Source organism: Oncorhynchus gorbuscha, linkage group LG23 (assembly GCF_021184085.1).
Source record: "Oncorhynchus gorbuscha isolate QuinsamMale2020 ecotype Even-year linkage group LG23, OgorEven_v1.0, whole genome shotgun sequence".
Classification (NCBI taxonomy): domain Eukaryota; kingdom Metazoa; phylum Chordata; class Actinopteri; order Salmoniformes; family Salmonidae; genus Oncorhynchus; species Oncorhynchus gorbuscha.
In genome coordinates this window covers 43,990,639-44,009,148 of record NC_060195.1, presented here as the reverse complement: position 1 = coordinate 44,009,148, position 18,510 = coordinate 43,990,639, and the positions used below count along the sequence as shown (strand labels likewise).

The 18,510-nt window shown below is 44.7% G+C and overlaps 1 protein-coding gene across 3 annotated transcripts in view; it reads right to left on the bottom strand.

Annotated features, from left to right (window-relative positions):
• Positions 1–18,510, bottom strand: part of LOC124010962 (ecto-NOX disulfide-thiol exchanger 2-like) — a 311,408-nt gene that overhangs the window by 66,754 nt on the left and 226,144 nt on the right. For all 3 annotated transcript variants that reach the window (XM_046323806.1, XM_046323805.1, XM_046323804.1), the window contains exons 4-7: positions 11,910–12,068; positions 5,826–6,032; positions 4,257–4,490; positions 379–591 (exon numbers count right to left, since the gene is read on the bottom strand). In XM_046323806.1, the coding sequence (XP_046179762.1) occupies positions 379–591; positions 4,257–4,490; positions 5,826–6,032; positions 11,910–12,068 (813 nt within the window). The remainder of the gene's footprint in view (positions 1–378; positions 592–4,256; positions 4,491–5,825; positions 6,033–11,909; positions 12,069–18,510) is intronic.

Sequence of the window (18,510 nt, the reverse complement as noted above, 5' to 3'; positions counted from 1 at the left end):
GAAAGATAGCTAACAGCTCCCTAAATAACCTGTTCAGTGTTATTGCTGCCATCACTGGCCTTTAGCAGCCAAACTGCTCCTTCAAAGAGTATTCCCATAAAGGGGTTTGTCCCCTGCTGTGTGTGTGTTTTCAGAAAATACCATTTCTGTTTAATGTCCCGAGTATTTGTTCCATCATGTATGGAGCACTAACCTGTAATAATAGGACAAGTGAACTTGTGACATGAAAATCACTTGAGTATGGGGAACTTTTACAGGGACAATGTTTACCTTGCCTCAAGAGAACGCAAGGAGTGGTTTGATGTTGACCCTGGCGTGAGACATGGTTCTCTTTCCCTCTGTATGTGGGTGTGTGATGTCAGTCTAGTGTGTACTCACATTGTGCCAGGATGCCAGATAGAGCGCTCTTGAACTTGTCCTTAGCTTCCTCCATCTCCTTCTCGTGGGTGGCCTTTTGACACATCAGCTGGCGGATGTGGCTGTTGGACGACTGGATCATGGAATAGAAGTTGTTGGCGTTACGACGGTTCACCTCGCCGCGTTCCACCCACGTCAGCAGCACGCGCACCGCCTCTGCAAACGCTGCCTCATCTGAGGAGAGGATAGGGTTATTAAAGTCAAACCTGAGGTGAGGGTCAGTAGCTAGATTTTTTAGGGGTCAAAAAAATATGTAATGTTAGGGTTAGGGGTAAGAATCCATTTGTGGTTTGAAACATAGAATTCAGAATTAGAACATGAATTTCTGCATTAAATAACAAATAATTCAATCGGATGGTTTGAAAGTTATTCTGTCCTATGTATCAAGGCCTGATAGTGAACTGAGAAGAGAGGCGCCACAGAGAGAGCAGAGAAGCAGACCAAACCATTTCTGTGGAGACCTTGATGTGTCACAGTTCATTAGAGAAAAAAAGTGTATTAATTCATCCCAAAGCTGATAGCAGGAGAGGAGAGGAGAATAGGGAAGGAGGGGAGACAGGAGAGGAGAAAGAGTAGGAGAAAGAATAGTGATATCTTTAATGAAATCCCTCAAATTCATTCTAAATGGCACCACAGCTTCTGGCTTTTCTCCAGTACTGCTCTGAATGTGAACTAGAGGGCAGTGAATGAATGGAATAAATATAACGTTTCAAATGCCTTTTGTATGAACAACAGTGGCTGGTTTTCATTATTCATTTTTGGGTCGTAGACTGATAAGGTGATGTCAAGAGACAAGAGAGTTATTGATTTTCATTGTTAATGACACTCAGTGGTGTAATGGAGGGTATACGCCGGAATACACCGTATACTCACTTTGTTTTCAGTGGGTATTGCATATACTCACATTTGAATCCCCACGATGCGTATCAAAGTAGCGTACTGGAGGTATATGCCGTATCATTTAATAAGGCTGATGGAACAGAACATATTGTTTAGCTTAAAATGTTGATAAACTATTATTTCTTCACATTTTAAGCGCTGCAATGCGCACACAGCGGTAGGCCTACGCTCAAATGCTACAAAATGGAAATCATGGGTTGTTAATATGACTAGGATAATGCCTTTGGCTGCTCGACAAAGAAAGTTTGAAAACCAATAGAACAGGAAAGCGCAAATGAGAAAGTCTTTATAAAATAATTGCCTCCGCGTTTCTATGGTGGGTTTTTGGCTACAGGCTACTTTGAAGCAAGGTCAGACATTCCTCATAATATGAAGTAAAAAGTCCAGGTTTCAAACAATTAAGGAACAAGAAAAAATATAGTGACGTTAATGACAGGCCTAACCGTCTTCTGGTAAATGGAAAGGCTTTCCCAAAAATGAAATGTTAACTAGCTAAAAATGAACCGATACCTACCTGGCAGACTGATATCATGATTATTTGCGTCAATCCAGTGGGCATTTGTTTTTGCAAACTCTACAGAAACACTGCTAACCTTGCAACAGTGTTAGGTGCCTGCTCAGATGAATTGAAAATTATCATTTTCCCAGGCCTGAAGTGGTCTCCTGATATGGTTTAAGCATGGTTATGGGCTTAGAACATCCAATTGTTGTTTTTCTATGAATAAAGTGTGACTTGAGAGCGAAAACTAATTTGATTTGTTGAACATCTGAAACCTGTGAATGCCGTACTCAGTTGACAGTCTAGTAGGCCTACTTGCACAGTGCAGCTTGGGCTGGCCTGACTGTGAAAGACCAATATGGGATTGATCATTTCATGTCATCTGGAGTGTACAGATGTAAGATCTTAATTTGATCACTCTTCTGTTTCTGCGTATAGCCATTTCTCCAGGCACCACTAATGACACTGGTTGCTCATTACATTACATTTGGTTAGTGCTTATTGGTTTCCTCATAAATCCTCTAACTCGACACAAGGAGGGGAAGAGAGGGTATGAGAGAAAATTCAAATCACTCACGCGCTCTCTAACACACACATACTAACACAGATTGAGCAGCTGGAAGTATTTTCAGTTGATTTAAGATGAAGCCCACAGAAGCCTCCCCCGCACACACGGACCCCCTCACCACGCACACACATACATCCATCACTGCTTTCGATATTGAATCAAGGTGTCAGAAATGAATGTGTCATAACTAGAACTCGCTGAGGGGTTACTCTATGAGTGTTTAACTGTGAGGCTGTGGCACCTGATGAACATAATTATCACCTTCAATGTCATACAATGCATCTACACATCTAGGGAGCTAAGAGGCTTATCAAAATAACACACTTTGACGAGGTCCCTAAGAGTCAATGCACAAATACAGTAAGAGCAGCGGGATGTGTTGAAGAGATGTGTAGATACTAGAGATCGACCGATTATTCGAAATGGACGGTTAATTAGGGCCGATTTCAAGCTTTCATAACAATCGGAAATCGGTATTTTTGGGCACCGATTTGCCGATTTTTAAAATTATAATATATATTTTTAATACTTTTATTTAACTAGGCAAGTTAGTTAAGAACACATTCTTATTTTCAGTGACGGCCTAGGAACGGTGGGTTAACTGCCTTGTACGCAATAACGACCTGACTCTCTCTCGTTGCACTCCACAAGGAGCCTGCCTGTTACGCGAATCAGGTAAGCCAAGGTAAATTGCTAGCTAGCATTAAACTTATCTTCTAAAAAACAATCAATCCTAATCACTAGTTAACTAGTGATATTACTAGATATTATCTAGCGTCTCCTGCGTTGCATATAATCTGACTGAGCATACAAGTATCTGACTGAGCGGTGGTAGGCAGAAGCAGGCGTGTAAACATTAATTCAAACAGCACTTTCGTGCGTTTTGCCAGCAGCTCTTCGTTGAGGGTCAAGCATTGCGCTGTTTATGACTTCAAGCCTATCAACTCCCGAGATGAGGCTGGTGTAACCGAAGTGAAATGTCTAGCGAGTTAGCGCGCGCTAATAGGGTTTCAAACGTCACTCGCTCTGAGCATTCTAGTAGTTAAAGGTTAATGAATTACAAATGGAATAGTAGGGAAATAATAGGGAAATAGTCCTATAATTCCTACAATAACTACAACCTAAAACTACTTACCTGGGAATATTGAAGACTCCTGTTAAAAGGAACCACCAGCTTTCATTTGTTCTCATGTTCTGAGCAAGGAGCGTAAAAGTTAGCTTACTTACATAGCACACATTGCACTTTTACTTTCTTCTTCAACACTTTGTTTTTGCATTATTTAAACCCAATTGAACATGTTTCATTATTTACCTGAGGCTAAATTGATTTTATTGCTGTATTATATTAAGTTAAAATAAGTGTTCATTCAGTACTGTTGTAATTGTCATTATTACAAATAAAATAAAAATTAATCGTCTGATTAATCGGTATCTGCTTTTTTGGTCCTCCAATAATCGGTATCGGCGCTGAAAAATCATCCGGCAGCTGCCTGGCTGTCACAAATGTTCATATCTAGCAGCTCAACTGAAAGTAGAGAAGCCACATTCATAACTGTTACTGCTCTCTCTGTGAAACAGTCAATGGAGAACATGTCAAGGTGTTTGGGCTAAGACAGCAGCGAGGCTAACGGTTTTTCACAAAACATGATGTTGACTTACTTTCCACTGGAATCCTCACATTCGGACATCTTTAAGTAGTACAAGTTGTGGGACGGGATATTTTTGTACTACAGAAGATTACAGTAGCGGGGAAGCCTATATGCTTTCCTTTCGCCATCTTCAAGACTATAAATACAAACGCACAAACGCATGCATGCACACATCAATCAAACACATTAAAGGGATACTCTTCGATAAGTCGTGGGGCCCCACCTTTAATCTTGTCTCCCAGCTGACTACACTCGTGGTCTGTGTAATGGACGATGAGTGGAGGAGAGGGGGGTCTGAAACGGTCCTCCTCCATCCTCCTGCGGTGCCTCTCCTCTCTGGCAAACATGCGCTGACGACACTCCCACTCATACAGGTCATCTCTGGCTTGGGCAAAATCCACATGGAGCCGCCCTGTGTCCTTTTTGTCTGTACTGGAGCCCAGACGCATACGGTAGCCTGGGGAAGAGGGGGGGAGCGAGAGCAAAGGGTGAGGGAGGAGGGGAGAGAGTTAGAACCAGGTGGTAACATCACAGTGACATTTCACTCTGTTAATCGAGCAGGTGCAGGGCAGTAGAATGCGGGAAATACACACACCACTTTCTGTCAGCCACCTGCATCTCTATCTTGATGCCTGACATCCTCTATTTGGGTTAAAATGATCTGTCCATCCACCTGTCTCTCCATCCCTCTGAGGCTCTCTCCCTATTTTTAATCTGTTTCATCATCGGTCACAGCTGCATCCCAGCTAAAGTAGCTTTTCTCGGTTGGAGTAGGAAACGACTCTGCTCTCTCTATACTAATTTATAGAGGAGACCTTAAGAGAGACGAATTGCTCCTCTAGTGACATGGTAGAAATGGCTAATTGCTCCTCTTTCCTTTTCCCTCCTTTCCTCCTCTCATTCTTCTTTCCTTTCTCTCTCTGCCACTCCTATCTGTCTCTCTTTCTCTCTTTCTGGTGTCTCTCCCGTTCGCTCATTCTGTTGCTCTCACTCTCTGTTTCTCTCTCTCCAGTCTCTGCCAAATGGGAGAAATTAGCGTGGGCTTCCAGTTTACTTCTGCCTCTGCGTTTTGTGGGGCTGTGATATATGTCCTTCAGTTTGCATACAGAGAGAGATTTAATACGTGGCTGGAGTCTAGTAGCTTTAGAAAAGAAAGAGATTTAAGATGTGGCTGGAGTCTAGTAGCTTTAGAAAAGAGGGAGATTTAAGATGTGGCTGGAGTCTAGTAGCTTTAGAAAAGAGGGAGATTTAAGATGTGGCTGGAGTCTAGTAGCTTTAGAAAAGAGAGAGATTTAAGATGTGGCTGGAGTCTAGTAGCTTTAGAAAAGAAAGAGATTTAAGATGTGGCTGGAGTCTAGTAGCTTTAGAAAAGAGAGAGATTTAAGATGTGGCTGGAGTCTAGTAGCTTTAGAAAAGAAAGAGATTTAAGATGTGGCTGGAATCTAGTAGCTGAAAGTAGCTGAAATCAAAAGGAGATAAGATAACAAAACACCCTCTGGTGTCACATGACTAATGGGACTGCTACTGGTGATTCATTTCCTCCATTCAGAACTTATTTAACTACACATCTGCTATTGTCAACTCAATAGTAAGGGTATCGAAGACATTTATTCCACTACACCTCTAGTTGTCTTCTCATTGACCTGCATAGTGATGGTCTGAGTCAAGAGAGGGAACATTTATTCCACAACACACCTAGTCATTTTCTCATTGACCAGCATAGTTAAGGTCTCTGACTGGAAACAGGTTGCATTCATTTCATGATGTTTAATAGGAAACATAGGAAGCATACCAGACAAGAAGAGGGCTCTGTCTACAGTGAACTCTTCAGTGAATCGGATGTGGCAGAAGTTCTTCTTGCTCTTGCGGATGGCGATGATGTCACCACACTGGCCAAACACCTCCACGATGAGTGCCTCGGTGGCATTCTCTGGCAGACCGCCCACAAACACCGTTTTACAACCTGGAGGGCGATCCCTCATGGCCGGAGAGGGAAGGTCTGTAGATGAGAAGAGAGAGAGTCATCAAAACAGAGAACTAACTGTAAACTTGGAAACAAAGAATGACAAAGTATTAATTGGACCGGAGTTTTTTGAAATATTTTTTATTTAACCAGGTAGGACAGTTGAGAACAACTCCTCATTTAAAACTGCGACCTGGCCAAGATAAAGCAAAGCATTGCGACATAAACAACACTGAGTTACACATGGGATAAACAAACGTACAGTCAATAACACAATTGAAAAATCTGTATACATCATGTGCAAATGAAGGAAGGTACGGCAATAAACAGGCCAATAGTGTTGAAGTAATTACAATTTAGCAATTTACACTAGAGTGATATATGTCCAGATGAGGATGTGCAAGTAGAAATACTGGTGTGCAAAAGAGTAGAAAAACTAAAACAAATATGGGGATGAGGTAGGTAGTTGGTTGGATGGGCTATTTACAGATGGCCTGTGTACAGCTGCAGCGATCGGTAAGCTGCTCTGACAGCTGACGCTTAAAAGAAATCCCGCTACGCCCCCCAACGAACCATCAAACAGGCAAAGCATCAATACAGCATCAATAAGATCAAATGCTACTACCCGGCTCTGACGCTTGTCAAATGTGGCAGGGCTTGCAAACTATCACAGATTACAAAGAGAAACCAAGTCACACACTGCCAGACGAGCTAAATACCTTCAATGCTCACTTCGAGGCAAGCAACACGCGTGAGAGCACCAGCTGTTCTCGGCGACTGTATGATCACGCTCTTCATAGCAGATATGAGTAAGACCTTTAAACAAGTTAACATTCACAAGGCTGCAGGGCCAGACATATTCCCAGGATGCATACTCAGGGCATGCGCTGACCAGCTGGCAAGTGTCTTCACTGACATTTTCAACCTCTCCCTGACCCCGTCTGTAATAACTACATGTTTCAAGCAGACCACCAAGGTAACCTGTCTAAATGATTATCGCCACGTAGCACTCACATCTGTAGCCATGAAATGCTTTGAAAGGCTGGTCATTGCTCACATCAACACCATCATCCCAGACACCCTGGACCACCCCAACAGATCCACAGATGATGCCATCTCTATTGCACTCCACACTGCCCTTTCCCACATGGACAAAAGGGACACCTACGTGAGAATGCTATTCATTGACTACAGCTTAGAGTTCAACACCATAGTACCCCGAAGCTCATCATTAAGCTAAGGTTCCTGGGACTTAACCTCTCCCTCTGCAACTGGATCCTGGACTTCCTGACGGACCGCCCCCAGGCAGTGAGAGTAGGCAACAACACATCTGCAACACTGACCCTCAACATGGGGGCCCCTAAGGGGTGCATGCTTAATCCCCTCCTGTACTCCCTGTTCACCCACGACTGTGTGGCCGCACACGACTCCAACACCTACCATACGATGGTGGTAGGCATGATCACCGGCAGCAATGAAACAGCCTTTACGGAGGTGTGGTGCAAGGACAACAACCTCTTACTCAACATCAGTAAGACAAAGGAGCTGATCGTGGACTACAAGGAACGGAGAGCCGAGCACACCCCCCATTTACATCGATGGGGTTATAGTGGACCGGTTCGAGAGCTTCAATATCCTCGATGGCCACATCATTATCATGGTCCAAACACACCAACACAGTTGTGATGAGGGCATAACAATGCCTCTGAAAATATGTGGTACGGGCCCTCAGATCCTCAAAAAGTAATACAGCTGCACCTTCGAGAGCATCTTGACAGGCTGCATCACCGCTTGGTATCGTAACTGCTTGGCATCAGACTGCAAGGTAGTGCGTACTGCCCAGTACATCACTGGGGCCGAGCTTCCTGCCATTCTGGACTTTTATACCAGGCAATGTCAGAGAAAGGCCAAAAAAATTGTCAAAGATTCCAGCCACAGACTGTTCTCTCTGCTCCCGCACGGTAAGCGATACCAACACACCAAGTTTGGAACCAACAGGACCCTGAACAGCTTCTACACCGAAGTCATAAGACTTCAAAACAAGACTACTAAATAGCAAATCAAATTGCTACCTGCATTGATCCTTTTTGGGGATTCTACCCACACATACTTACATCCCAAAACACAAACTAAATATGCCAACACACAAATGCATACTGATGTCGCACACACACTGCTGCTAGTCACTATACCCCTACCTATACAGTTGTAGTCTGAAGTTTACATACACCTTAGACAAATACATTTAAACTCAGATTTTCACAATTCCTGATATTTAATCACAGTAAAAAGTCCCTGATTTAGGTCAGTTAGGATCACCACTTAATTTCAAGAATGTGAAATATCAGAATAATAGTAGAGAGAATGATTTATTTCAGCTTTAATTTCTTTCATCACATTCCTAGTGGGTCAGAAGTTTACATACACTCAATTTTATTTGGTAGCATTGCCTTTAAATTGTTTCATTGGGTCAAACGTTTCGGGTAGCATTCCACAAGCTTCCCACAATAAGTTGGGTGAATTCTAGCCCATTCCTCCTGACAGAGCTGGTGTAACTGAGTCAGGTTTGTAGGCCTCCCTGCTCACACACACTTTTTCAGTTCTGCCCACAAATATTCTACGGGATTGAGGTTAGGGCGTGCCTCACGATTGGGATGGTGTTCTTCAGCCTGCAAAGTTTCCCCATTTTTCCTCCAAACGTAACAATGGTCATTATGGCCAAACAGTCCTATTTTTGTTTCATCAGACTAGAGGACATTTCTTCAAAAAGTACAATCTTTGTCCCCATGTGCAGTTGCAAACCATAGTCTGGCTTTTTTATGGCGGTTTTGGAGAAGTGTCTTCTTCCTTGCTGAGCGGCCTTTCAGGTTATGTCGATATAGGACTTGTTTTACTGTGGATATAGATTATTTTGTACCTGTTTCCTCCAGCATCTTAACAAGGTCCGTTGCTGTTGTTCTGGGGTTGATTTGCACTTTTCGCACCAAAGTACATTAATCCCTAGGAAACAGAATGCATCTCCTTCCTGAGCGATATGACGGTTGTGTGGTCCCATGGTGTTCATACTTGCGTACTATTGTTTGTACAGATGAACGTGGCACCTTCAGACATTTGGAAATTGCTCCCAAGGAGGTCTACCATTTTTTTTCTGAGGTTTTGGCTGATTTTCTTTTGATATTCCCATGATGTCAAGCAAAGAGGCACTGAGTTTGAAGGTCGGCCTTGAAATACATCCACAGGTACACCTCCAATTGACTCAAATTATGTCAATTAGCCTATCAGAAGCTTCTAAAGCCATGACATAATTTTATGGAATTTTCCAAGCTGTTTATTAAAGGCACAGTCAACTTAGTGTATGTACACTTCTGACCCACTGGAATTGTGATACAGTGAATGATAAGTGAAATAATCTGTCTGGAAACAATTGTTGGAAAAATGACTTGTGTCATGCACAAAGTAGATGTCCTAACTGACTTGCCAAAACTATAGTTTGTTAACAAGAAATTTGTGGAGTGGTTGAAAGCCCAGTTTTAACCACAAGTGTATGTAAACTTCCGACTTCAACTGTATATAAAATTAAACTGCTCCACGAAAATGTGCATATGACAACCATAACTGGCACACAGATAAATGTATAAATGGTCAAATAAATTGGCATTCCACTTTAGAAAGGTTGCCAACTCCTCCTGTAGCCTATTACCGGCAACTTCAGGAGAGTAATGGCAAAAATAGTGGGGTCATGCTAAGGTTTTTTTCTTCCTCTAGATCTCTGGTTCCCTCTTGAGTTATTTGTGTCTTATTTCATCAAACAGTAAGTGTAAAGCATCAGACAAGCTCAATGCATATTGTTGATTTTATAAAACACATGGTGTGTCTATATACAGGTATATATGACTTTCGGTTGACCAAGATTTGTTGTATTCGGAGACAGCCCTAGTCTGTCTCTACAAGGTGTGCATGTACCCATGAAACGTTCTTATTGGCTGGATAGTTTAAAAGCTGTCAGATTGAAATGTGGAGTCGATACGGCCCTCCAAAGCTTACATGGGTCAGTTCAGGGAAACATTGAAATCATTTAATTTGTCTGCATTTTAGACCTGACCGCTGGAGTCTAGTGCCATTTACAATGCATGAGGGGAGAATATAATGCTTATGGTTGCACAAATGAACTGTGAGGAGAGAGATGAACCCTGAGGTGGTCTCAGTCATAGTCAGCACTCAGGTAATAGAGAAGGTACATGGTAAGAAAAGGGACAAAAAGTCAACAAAAAAAGAAACGTCCTCTCGCTGTCAACTGTGTTCATTTTCAGCAAACTTAACATTTGCAAATATTTGTATGAACATAACAAGATTTGACGGTTGAGACATAAACTGAACAAGTTCCACAGACACTGTGACTAACAGAAATGGAATAATGTGTCCCTGAACAAAGGGGGATAAAAATCAAAAGTAACAGTCAGTATCTGGTGTGGCCACCAGCTGCATTAAGTACTGCAGTGCATATCCTCCTCATAGACTGTACCAGATTTGCCAGTTCTTGCTTTGAGATGTTACCCCAGTCTTACACCAAGGCACCTGCAAGTTCCCGGACATTTCTGGAGGGAAAGGCTCTAGCCCTCGCCCTCCGATCCAATAGGTCCCAGAAGTGCTCAATGGGATTGAGATCCGGGCTCTTTGCTGGCCATGGCAGAACACTGACATTCCTGTCTTGCATGAAATCACGCACAGAACGAGCAGTATGGCTGGTGGCATTGTCATGCTGGAGGGTCATGTCAGGATGAGCCTGCAGGAAGGGTACCACATGAGGGAGGAGGATGTCTTCCCAATAACTCACAGCATTGAGATTGCCTGCAATGACAACAAGCTCAGTCCGATAATGCTGTGACACACGGCCCCAGACCATGACGGACCCTCCACCTCCAAATCGATCCCGCTTCAGAGTACAGACCTCGATGTAACGCTCATTCCTTCGATGATAATCGGAACTCGACTTGTCAGTGAAGAGCACTTTTTGCCGGTCCTGCCTGGTCCAGCGACAGTGGGTTTCTGCCAATTGGTGATGTTGTTGCCAGTGATGTCTGGTGAGGACCTGCCTTACAACAGGCCTACAAGCCCTCAGTCCAGCCTCTCTAAGCCTATTCTGGACAGTCTGAGCACTGATGGAGGGATTGTGCGTTCCTGGTGTAACTCGGGCAGTTGTTGTTGCCATACTGTACCTGTCACACATGTGTGACGTTGGGATGTACCGATCCTGTGCAGGTGTTGTTACACGTGGTCTGCCACTGCGAGAACGATCAGCTGTCCGTCCTGTCTCCCTGTAGCGCTGTCTTAGGCGTCTCACAGTACGGACATTGCAATTTATTGCCCTGGCCACATCTGTAGTCCTTATGCCTCCTTGCAGCATGCATAAAGCACGTTCACGCAGATGAGCAGGGACCATGGGCACTTTTCTTTTGGTGTTTTTTAGAGTCAGTAGAAAAGTCTCTTTAGTGTCCTAAGTTTTCATAACTTAATTGCCAACCATCTGTAAGCTGTCTTAACAGCCGTCCACAGGTGCATGTTCATTAATTGTTTATGGTTCATTGAACAAGCATGGGAAATAGTGTTTAAACCCTTTACAATGAAGATGGTTTCTCACCCTGAAAGTAGTCTATGGGCCAGGAGAAACTGGAATGCATGGTTCGGTTTTCTTTAAACAGCCACTACAAACTTCAATTAATTTTAGCCGCCACTGGCTAAAAACCCATGGGAGTGATAGGGGCAACTGTGCAATTTGTAAAGTTAATTATTTGGTTTGATATTATCTAAAGGTGATTTGGCCATAATAAAATTAACAGCGCTTGGTTGTCCCAATCACTTCCATAGATTTGTAGCGTTTTGCGGCTAAAGGTAAAAAGAGGGAAATGGACTTACGTGGGTTGGGGGGGAAGAGGGTGCAGCTTTGGCAGTGGATGATCTCCTTGACGATGGGCAGATCTTGGGGAAGGGGGGGCGGGGGTACGTAACCAAGGCCAGGCATCATGGGGTTCATGGGAGCGATGCCCGTCATCATGCCAAGGCCTGAGTCGAAATCTGAAGGAGATGCACAGACACATGAAAATCTCAATGTGGGATGAACCTGTGGAAATGTGTTTTTCTATGTGTGTTATTCCATTCTCATGTTTCATGTGACATTATACATTTCTCCTTGAGCTCTTTGTGGAGGTTCTGTCAACACTGGTGAAACACAAACAGTTTATAAATAACTGAATCCATGCTCTCATGAATAAAAGAACATTCAGACATCCTGCATATTTAAAGTGGAGCTACGGCTACATGAGATTCTACGGACTCTCTTGTCTGTTGCTGATTGGCTGACCTTTAATGTTCTGTCTGTAGAGAGAGCGAGATGGATCGAAGAACCAGCCTTCCTTCACAGGTAGGGGACTATTGATTTAGACTGCAGCTGGATACACTCTGCACGCACAGACACACTGTATCTGCAGAGGGTTTTAGTGTGTGTGTGTGTGTGTGTGTGTGTGTGTGTGTGTGTGTGTGTGTGTGTGTGTGTGTGTGTGTGTGTGTGTGTGTGTGTGTGTGTGTGTGTGTGTGTGTGTGTGTGTGTGTGTGTGTGTGTGTGTGTGTGTGTGTGTGTGTGTGTGTGTGTGTGTGTGTGTGTGTGTGTGTGTGATGGACCACAATGTGAGGCCTGACTGTGACACAACTGAAAAGAGTATAACAAAGTACCACTTTTTAACCTCTATGTAAATTATGTTTAAATCCCACTTTGTGAGAGAGACAAGGACGTTTTTCAATCAATTGTGTGTGGGTGAGGAAGGTATAAATGAGGATGAAGGATGAGGAAGTGAGGGGGTCACAAGCCGTACATGTAGCTGGACCAATCAGAGGGGAAGACAGTAACTGGAAGTCTAGGTCTGCTTAATCCCTCTCTGTGGCTGTTATTGATGACCTCATATATTATATTCATACCCGGGTGATGACTTCCCCAGACCAGCGAGGCAGAGGAGAGGTGAAGTGATGGCCGGAGTAGAAATAGAGGAGGGAGACTCTGTGTCTGCTGAATACCAAGGCCAGTCTCAGTGGCAGCTCTGGTCTCCGGGCTGGCTGAGAGGCCCACAGAGGAGCTCTCTGGTGGGTCTCAGAGAGAAGTGGAAGTGGTCCTTTTCTGAATGATGCAGTGAGGCCCACTGCAGAGCTCTGTGATGGGCCATACTGTGGCAGGTGTGAGCTGATTCATAACTGCCCCTTAGTACCCTGACACTGAGGAAATGGGAACAGTGCTGAAGAAAACACTCCTAGCTGGCACACTCATACACCCATTCTGAGCACAGATAAGATCTGGTTTGATCAAGACAAAGCTGTTTCCATTTCGCTGCTGCCTTCTCCTTATTCCTTCCAGTGTGTGTGTGCGTGTGTATGTGCGTGCGTGTGGTGTGTGTGTGTGTGTGTGTCCAATTCCATTGAGAGCCAGAGGACAGAGGCATGCAGTAGAGCTGTTCTTCTCAGGGATAATCAGCTACAGTAGCTACAGTAGGATTCTCTGTACAGACAGAACAATGGAGACTCAACCCCCGGATTCAAGTTTCACATCTTTCAACATCTTCGGTTGAAAACACCCACACACTAACAAAAACACTATCGTCAGTGTGAAACAGGCCTCTTTCAGTCAGAGGTAAAACTCTGTAGAGACACAGAGAGCGGGGATCTCCTCTTGAACAGAAACATCAGTGGAGAACTTTATTCTCTCCACCCACACAAGGTCTCTCTCGCCATCTCTTCCCTCTCCCTCCATCTTTATGGCTCTTCATCTCTCCTCTTCTCTCTCTTTCACGCAAGCACGGTCGCCAACACACACATCCTTCCATGTTAAACAATCGACTTCCAAGAGGTTTGTTCAGGGCATTACATTTCAAGCTGCCCGTCAATCAAAAGACCAGCCAGAAGAAAAAAATGTGGCATTTGATTCGAGATACCTCCTGGCCATCCAACACATCACATTAGTCCTCCCTTTATCCTCCTCCTGTCCCCCCTTCCTCCCCCTATTTTACAGGGTAAACCACCCCTCCAGCAGAGTAGGTACTGGGTGGAGGAAGGAAGGAATGCAATGAGGCATGCTGGGTAATAGTTTCTGATGAGGAGACCAGGTCGGAGCACCTAGAACACGAATAGAGGCTCCAGTCTCAATGTGCTGCCAGACATCATCTCTACTTAACATAATGTATCTCTTTAAATCACTATCAGAGATGCTCTTTCAATCTCCTCCACACTTTTGAAACAGATATCCCTCTATCTTCATCTCTGCCAAAGATCTGACTCTCTCTTAGTCCTCTCCAGCCTGAATGCGCAGCATACTTCTGTACCTCTGTCAGAAAACTAGCCTATTTCTCTCAGCCTATGAATGTGCAGCTACAGATCTCACTCTCTGTGTCAGCAGTTATGGAGACACAGAGGGCCAAGAGTCAAATGCAATTGGAAGAGTTTTCTTTTTCTTAGTTATTTATTTAGGTAAATAAATGTTTAAGCCAGGAACACAAGAAGCTCCTTATATGCACTGCTTCTACTAGTATAATATGAATAGTTCATATATATTATCAGCTACAAACCTATGAGACCAAACCATTTGCTTGCTAATTTCACTGCCTGCTGCTTCTATTAGTTAGTATATTGTATAAATAGTTAAAAGGGTGATGACAGTAAGACTATACACCCAGTGTGTGTGTGTGTGTTAGAAGGGGCCAGTGACTGTTGAGGATATAACAGAACTGTATGAGTCCCCAGGGAACCCTCCCTAGAGCCTGTTTATGTGTTCAGAGGGGTGTGTTTGTCAGGCTAAATCAATTCAGAGAAGAGTGTGTGGGTGTGTATGAGTGTGTGTGTTGCAGACTAAATGCTTCCCTGTGGGTGTTTAACATGCATCAGGCTTGACAACTAGCTTGGTCAGTCCACACATCTTCCTCATACACAGTAGTGTGTCTGGAGAACTCACAACTCTAATCAAAATCCAAACAAACAAATCAATGACATCATCGCTGTGAATACAGAACATCAAGTCTTATATTGAAGCGATTCTGCAGTTGGAAAGACAACAAGTCCTTTGAGTGGGGACTCTATGGAAGCCTGGTCCCTATAAGCCAGCATGCTCTCTCCTGTAAGGACTAGAAGAGGCCCTAACACAATTATTTCCAAGGCACCACAAGGCACCATGTCGCCATAGTGGAGTTTCTACAGTAGCCTGTCCCCGCAACGTACCATGCCCCCATAGTGGAGTCTCTACAGTAGCCTGTCCCCGCAATGTACCATGCCCCCATAGTGGGGTCTCTACAGTAGCCTGTCCCCGCAACGTACCATGCCCCCATAGTGGAGTCTCTACAGTAGCCTGTCCCCGCAACGTACCATGCCCCCATAGTGGAGTCTCTACAGTAGCCTATCACCGCAACGTAACATGCCCCCATAGTGGAGTCTCTACAGTAGCCTGTCCCCGCAACATACCATGCCCCCATAGTGGAGTCTCTACAGTAGCCTGTCCCCGCAACGTACCATGCCCCCATAGTGGAGTCTCAACAGTAGCCTGTCCCCGCAACGTACCATGCCTCCATAGTGGAGTCTCTACAGTAGCCTGTCCCCGCAACGTAACATGCCCCCATAGTAGAGTCTCTACAGTAGCCTGTCCCCGCAACGTACCATGCCCCCATAGTGGAGTCTCTACAGTACCCCGGCCTCATAAAACAACATATCCTCACAGCGGAACCTCTTCAGTACCACGTCCGTCCCCGCACAGCATTTTCATTCTGTAAGTTGAGTGAGCCTGATCTTCCAGTAGCTATACTGAATACAAAAACATAAACACAACATCAAATCAAATCAAATTGTATTTGTCACATACACATGGTTAGCAGATGTTAATGCGAGTGTAGCGAAATGCTTGTGCTTCTAGTTCCGACAATGCAGTGATAACCAACAAGTAATCTAACTAACAATTCCAAAACTACTGTCTTATACACAGTGTAAGGGGATAAAGAATATGTACATAAGGATATATGAATGAGTGATGGTACAAGGCAGCATACAGTAGATGGTATCGAGTACAGTATATACATATGAGATGAGTATGTAGACAAAGTAAACAAAGTGGCATAGTTAAAGTGGCTAGTGATACATGTATTACATAAGGATGCAGTCGATGATGTAGAGTACAGTATATACGTATGCATATGAGATGAATAATGTAGGGTAACATTATATAATGTAGCATTGTTTAAAGTGGCTAGTGATATATTTACATCATTTCCCATCAATTCCCATTATTAAAGTGGCTGGAGTTGGGTCAGTGTCAATGACAGTGTGTTGGCAGCAGCCACTCAATGTTAGTGGTGGCTGTTTAACAGTCTGATGGCCTTGAGGTAGAAGCTGTTTTTCAGTCTCTCAGTCCCAGCTTTGATGCACCTGTACTGACCTCGCCTTCTGGATGATAGCGGGGTGAACAGGCAGTGGTTCGGGTGGTTGATGTCCTTGATGATCTTTATGGCCTTCCTGTAACATCGGGTGGTGTAGGTGTCCTGGAGGGCAGGTAGTTTGCCCCCGGTGATGCGTTGTGCAGACCTCACTACCCTCTGGAGAGGGCGGAGCAGTTGCCGTACCAGGCGGTGATACAGCCCGCCAGGATGTTCTCGATTGTGCATCTGTAGAAGTTTGTGAGTGCTTTTGGTGACAAGCCGAATTTCTTCAGCCTCCTGAGGTTGAAGAGGCGCTGCTGCGCCTTCTTCACGACGCTGTCAGTGTGAGTGGACCAATTCAGTTTGTCTGTGATGTGTATGCCGAGGAACTTAAAACTTGCTACCCTCTCCACTACTGTTCCATCAATGTGGATAGGGGGATGTTCCCTCTGCTGTTTCCTGAAGTCCACAATCATCTCCTTAGTTTTGTTGACGTTGAGTGTGAGGTTATTTTCCTGACACCACACTCCGAGGGCCCTCACCTCCTCCCTGTAGGCCGTCTCGTCGTTGTTGGTAATCAAGCCTACCACTGTTGTGTCGTCCGCAAAACTTGATGATTGAGTTGGAGGCGTGCGTGGCCACGCAGTCGTGGGTGAACAGGGAGTACAGGAGAGGGCTCAGAACGCACCCTTGTGGGGCCCCCGTGTTGAGGATCAGCGGGGAGGAGATGTTGTTGCCTACCCTCACCACCTGGGGGCGGCCCGTCAGGAAGTCCAGTACCCAGTTGCACAGGGCGGGGTCGAGACCCAGGGTCTCGAGCTTGATGACGAGCTTGGAGGGTACTATGGTGTTGAATGCCGAGCTGTAGTCGATGAACAGCATTCTCACATAGGTATTCCTCTTGTCCAGGTGGGTTAGGGCAGTGTGCAGTGTGGTTGAGATTGCATCGTCTGTGGACCTATTTGGGCGGTAAGCAAATTAGAGTGGGTCTAGGGTGTCAGGTAGGGTGGAGGTGATATGGTCCTTGACTAGTCTCTCAAAGCACTTCATGATGACGGAAGTGAGTGATACGGGGCTGTAGTCGTTTAGCTCAGTTACCTTAGCTTTCTTGGGAACAGGAACAATGGTGGCCCTCTTGAAGCATGTGGGAACAGCAGACTGGTATAGGGATTGATTGAATATGTCCGTAAACACACCGGCCAGCTGGTCTGCGCATGCTCTGAGGGCGCGGCTGGGGATGCCGTCTGGGCCTGCAGACTTGCGAGGGTTAACACGTTTAAATGTCTTACTCACCTCGGCTGCAGTCAAGGAGAGGCCGCATGTTTTCGTTGCAGGCCGTGTCAGTGGCACTGTATTGTCCTCAAAGCGGGCAAAAAAGTTATTTCGTCTGCCTGGGAGCAAGACATCCTGGTCCGTGACTGGGCTGGGTTTCTTCTTGTAGTCCGTGATTGACTGTAGACCCTGCCACATGCCTCTTGTGTCTGAGCTGTTGAATTGAGATTCTACTTTGTCTCTGTACTGACGCTTAGCTTGTTTAATAGCCTTGCGGAGGGAATAGCTGCACTGTTTGTATTCGGTCATACAACAATTTCAAAGATTTTACTGAGTTACAATTCATATAAGGAAATCAGTCAATTGAAATAAATTCATCAGGCCCAAATCTATGAATTTCAGATGACTGGGCAGGGGCGCAGGCCCACCCACTTGGGAGCCAGGTCCAGCCAATCAGAATGTATTTTTCACCCACAAAGTGGCTTTATAACAGACATAAATATTCCTGAGCACGCCACTCCTCATCCGATCCTGCAGGTGAAGAAGCTGGATGTGGAGGTCCTGGGCTGGCTTGGTTACACGTGGTCTGCAGTTGTGCGGCCGGTTGGATGTACTGCCGAATTCTCTAAAAATGACGTTGGAGCCGGCTTATGGTAGATAAATTAACTTTCAATTCTCTGACAACAGCTCTGTTGGACATGTCTACAGTCAGCATGTAAATTGCAAATTCACTCAAAACTTGAGACATCTGTGGCATTGTGTTGTATGAGAAAACTGCACAATTAGAATGGCCCTTTATTGTCTCCAGC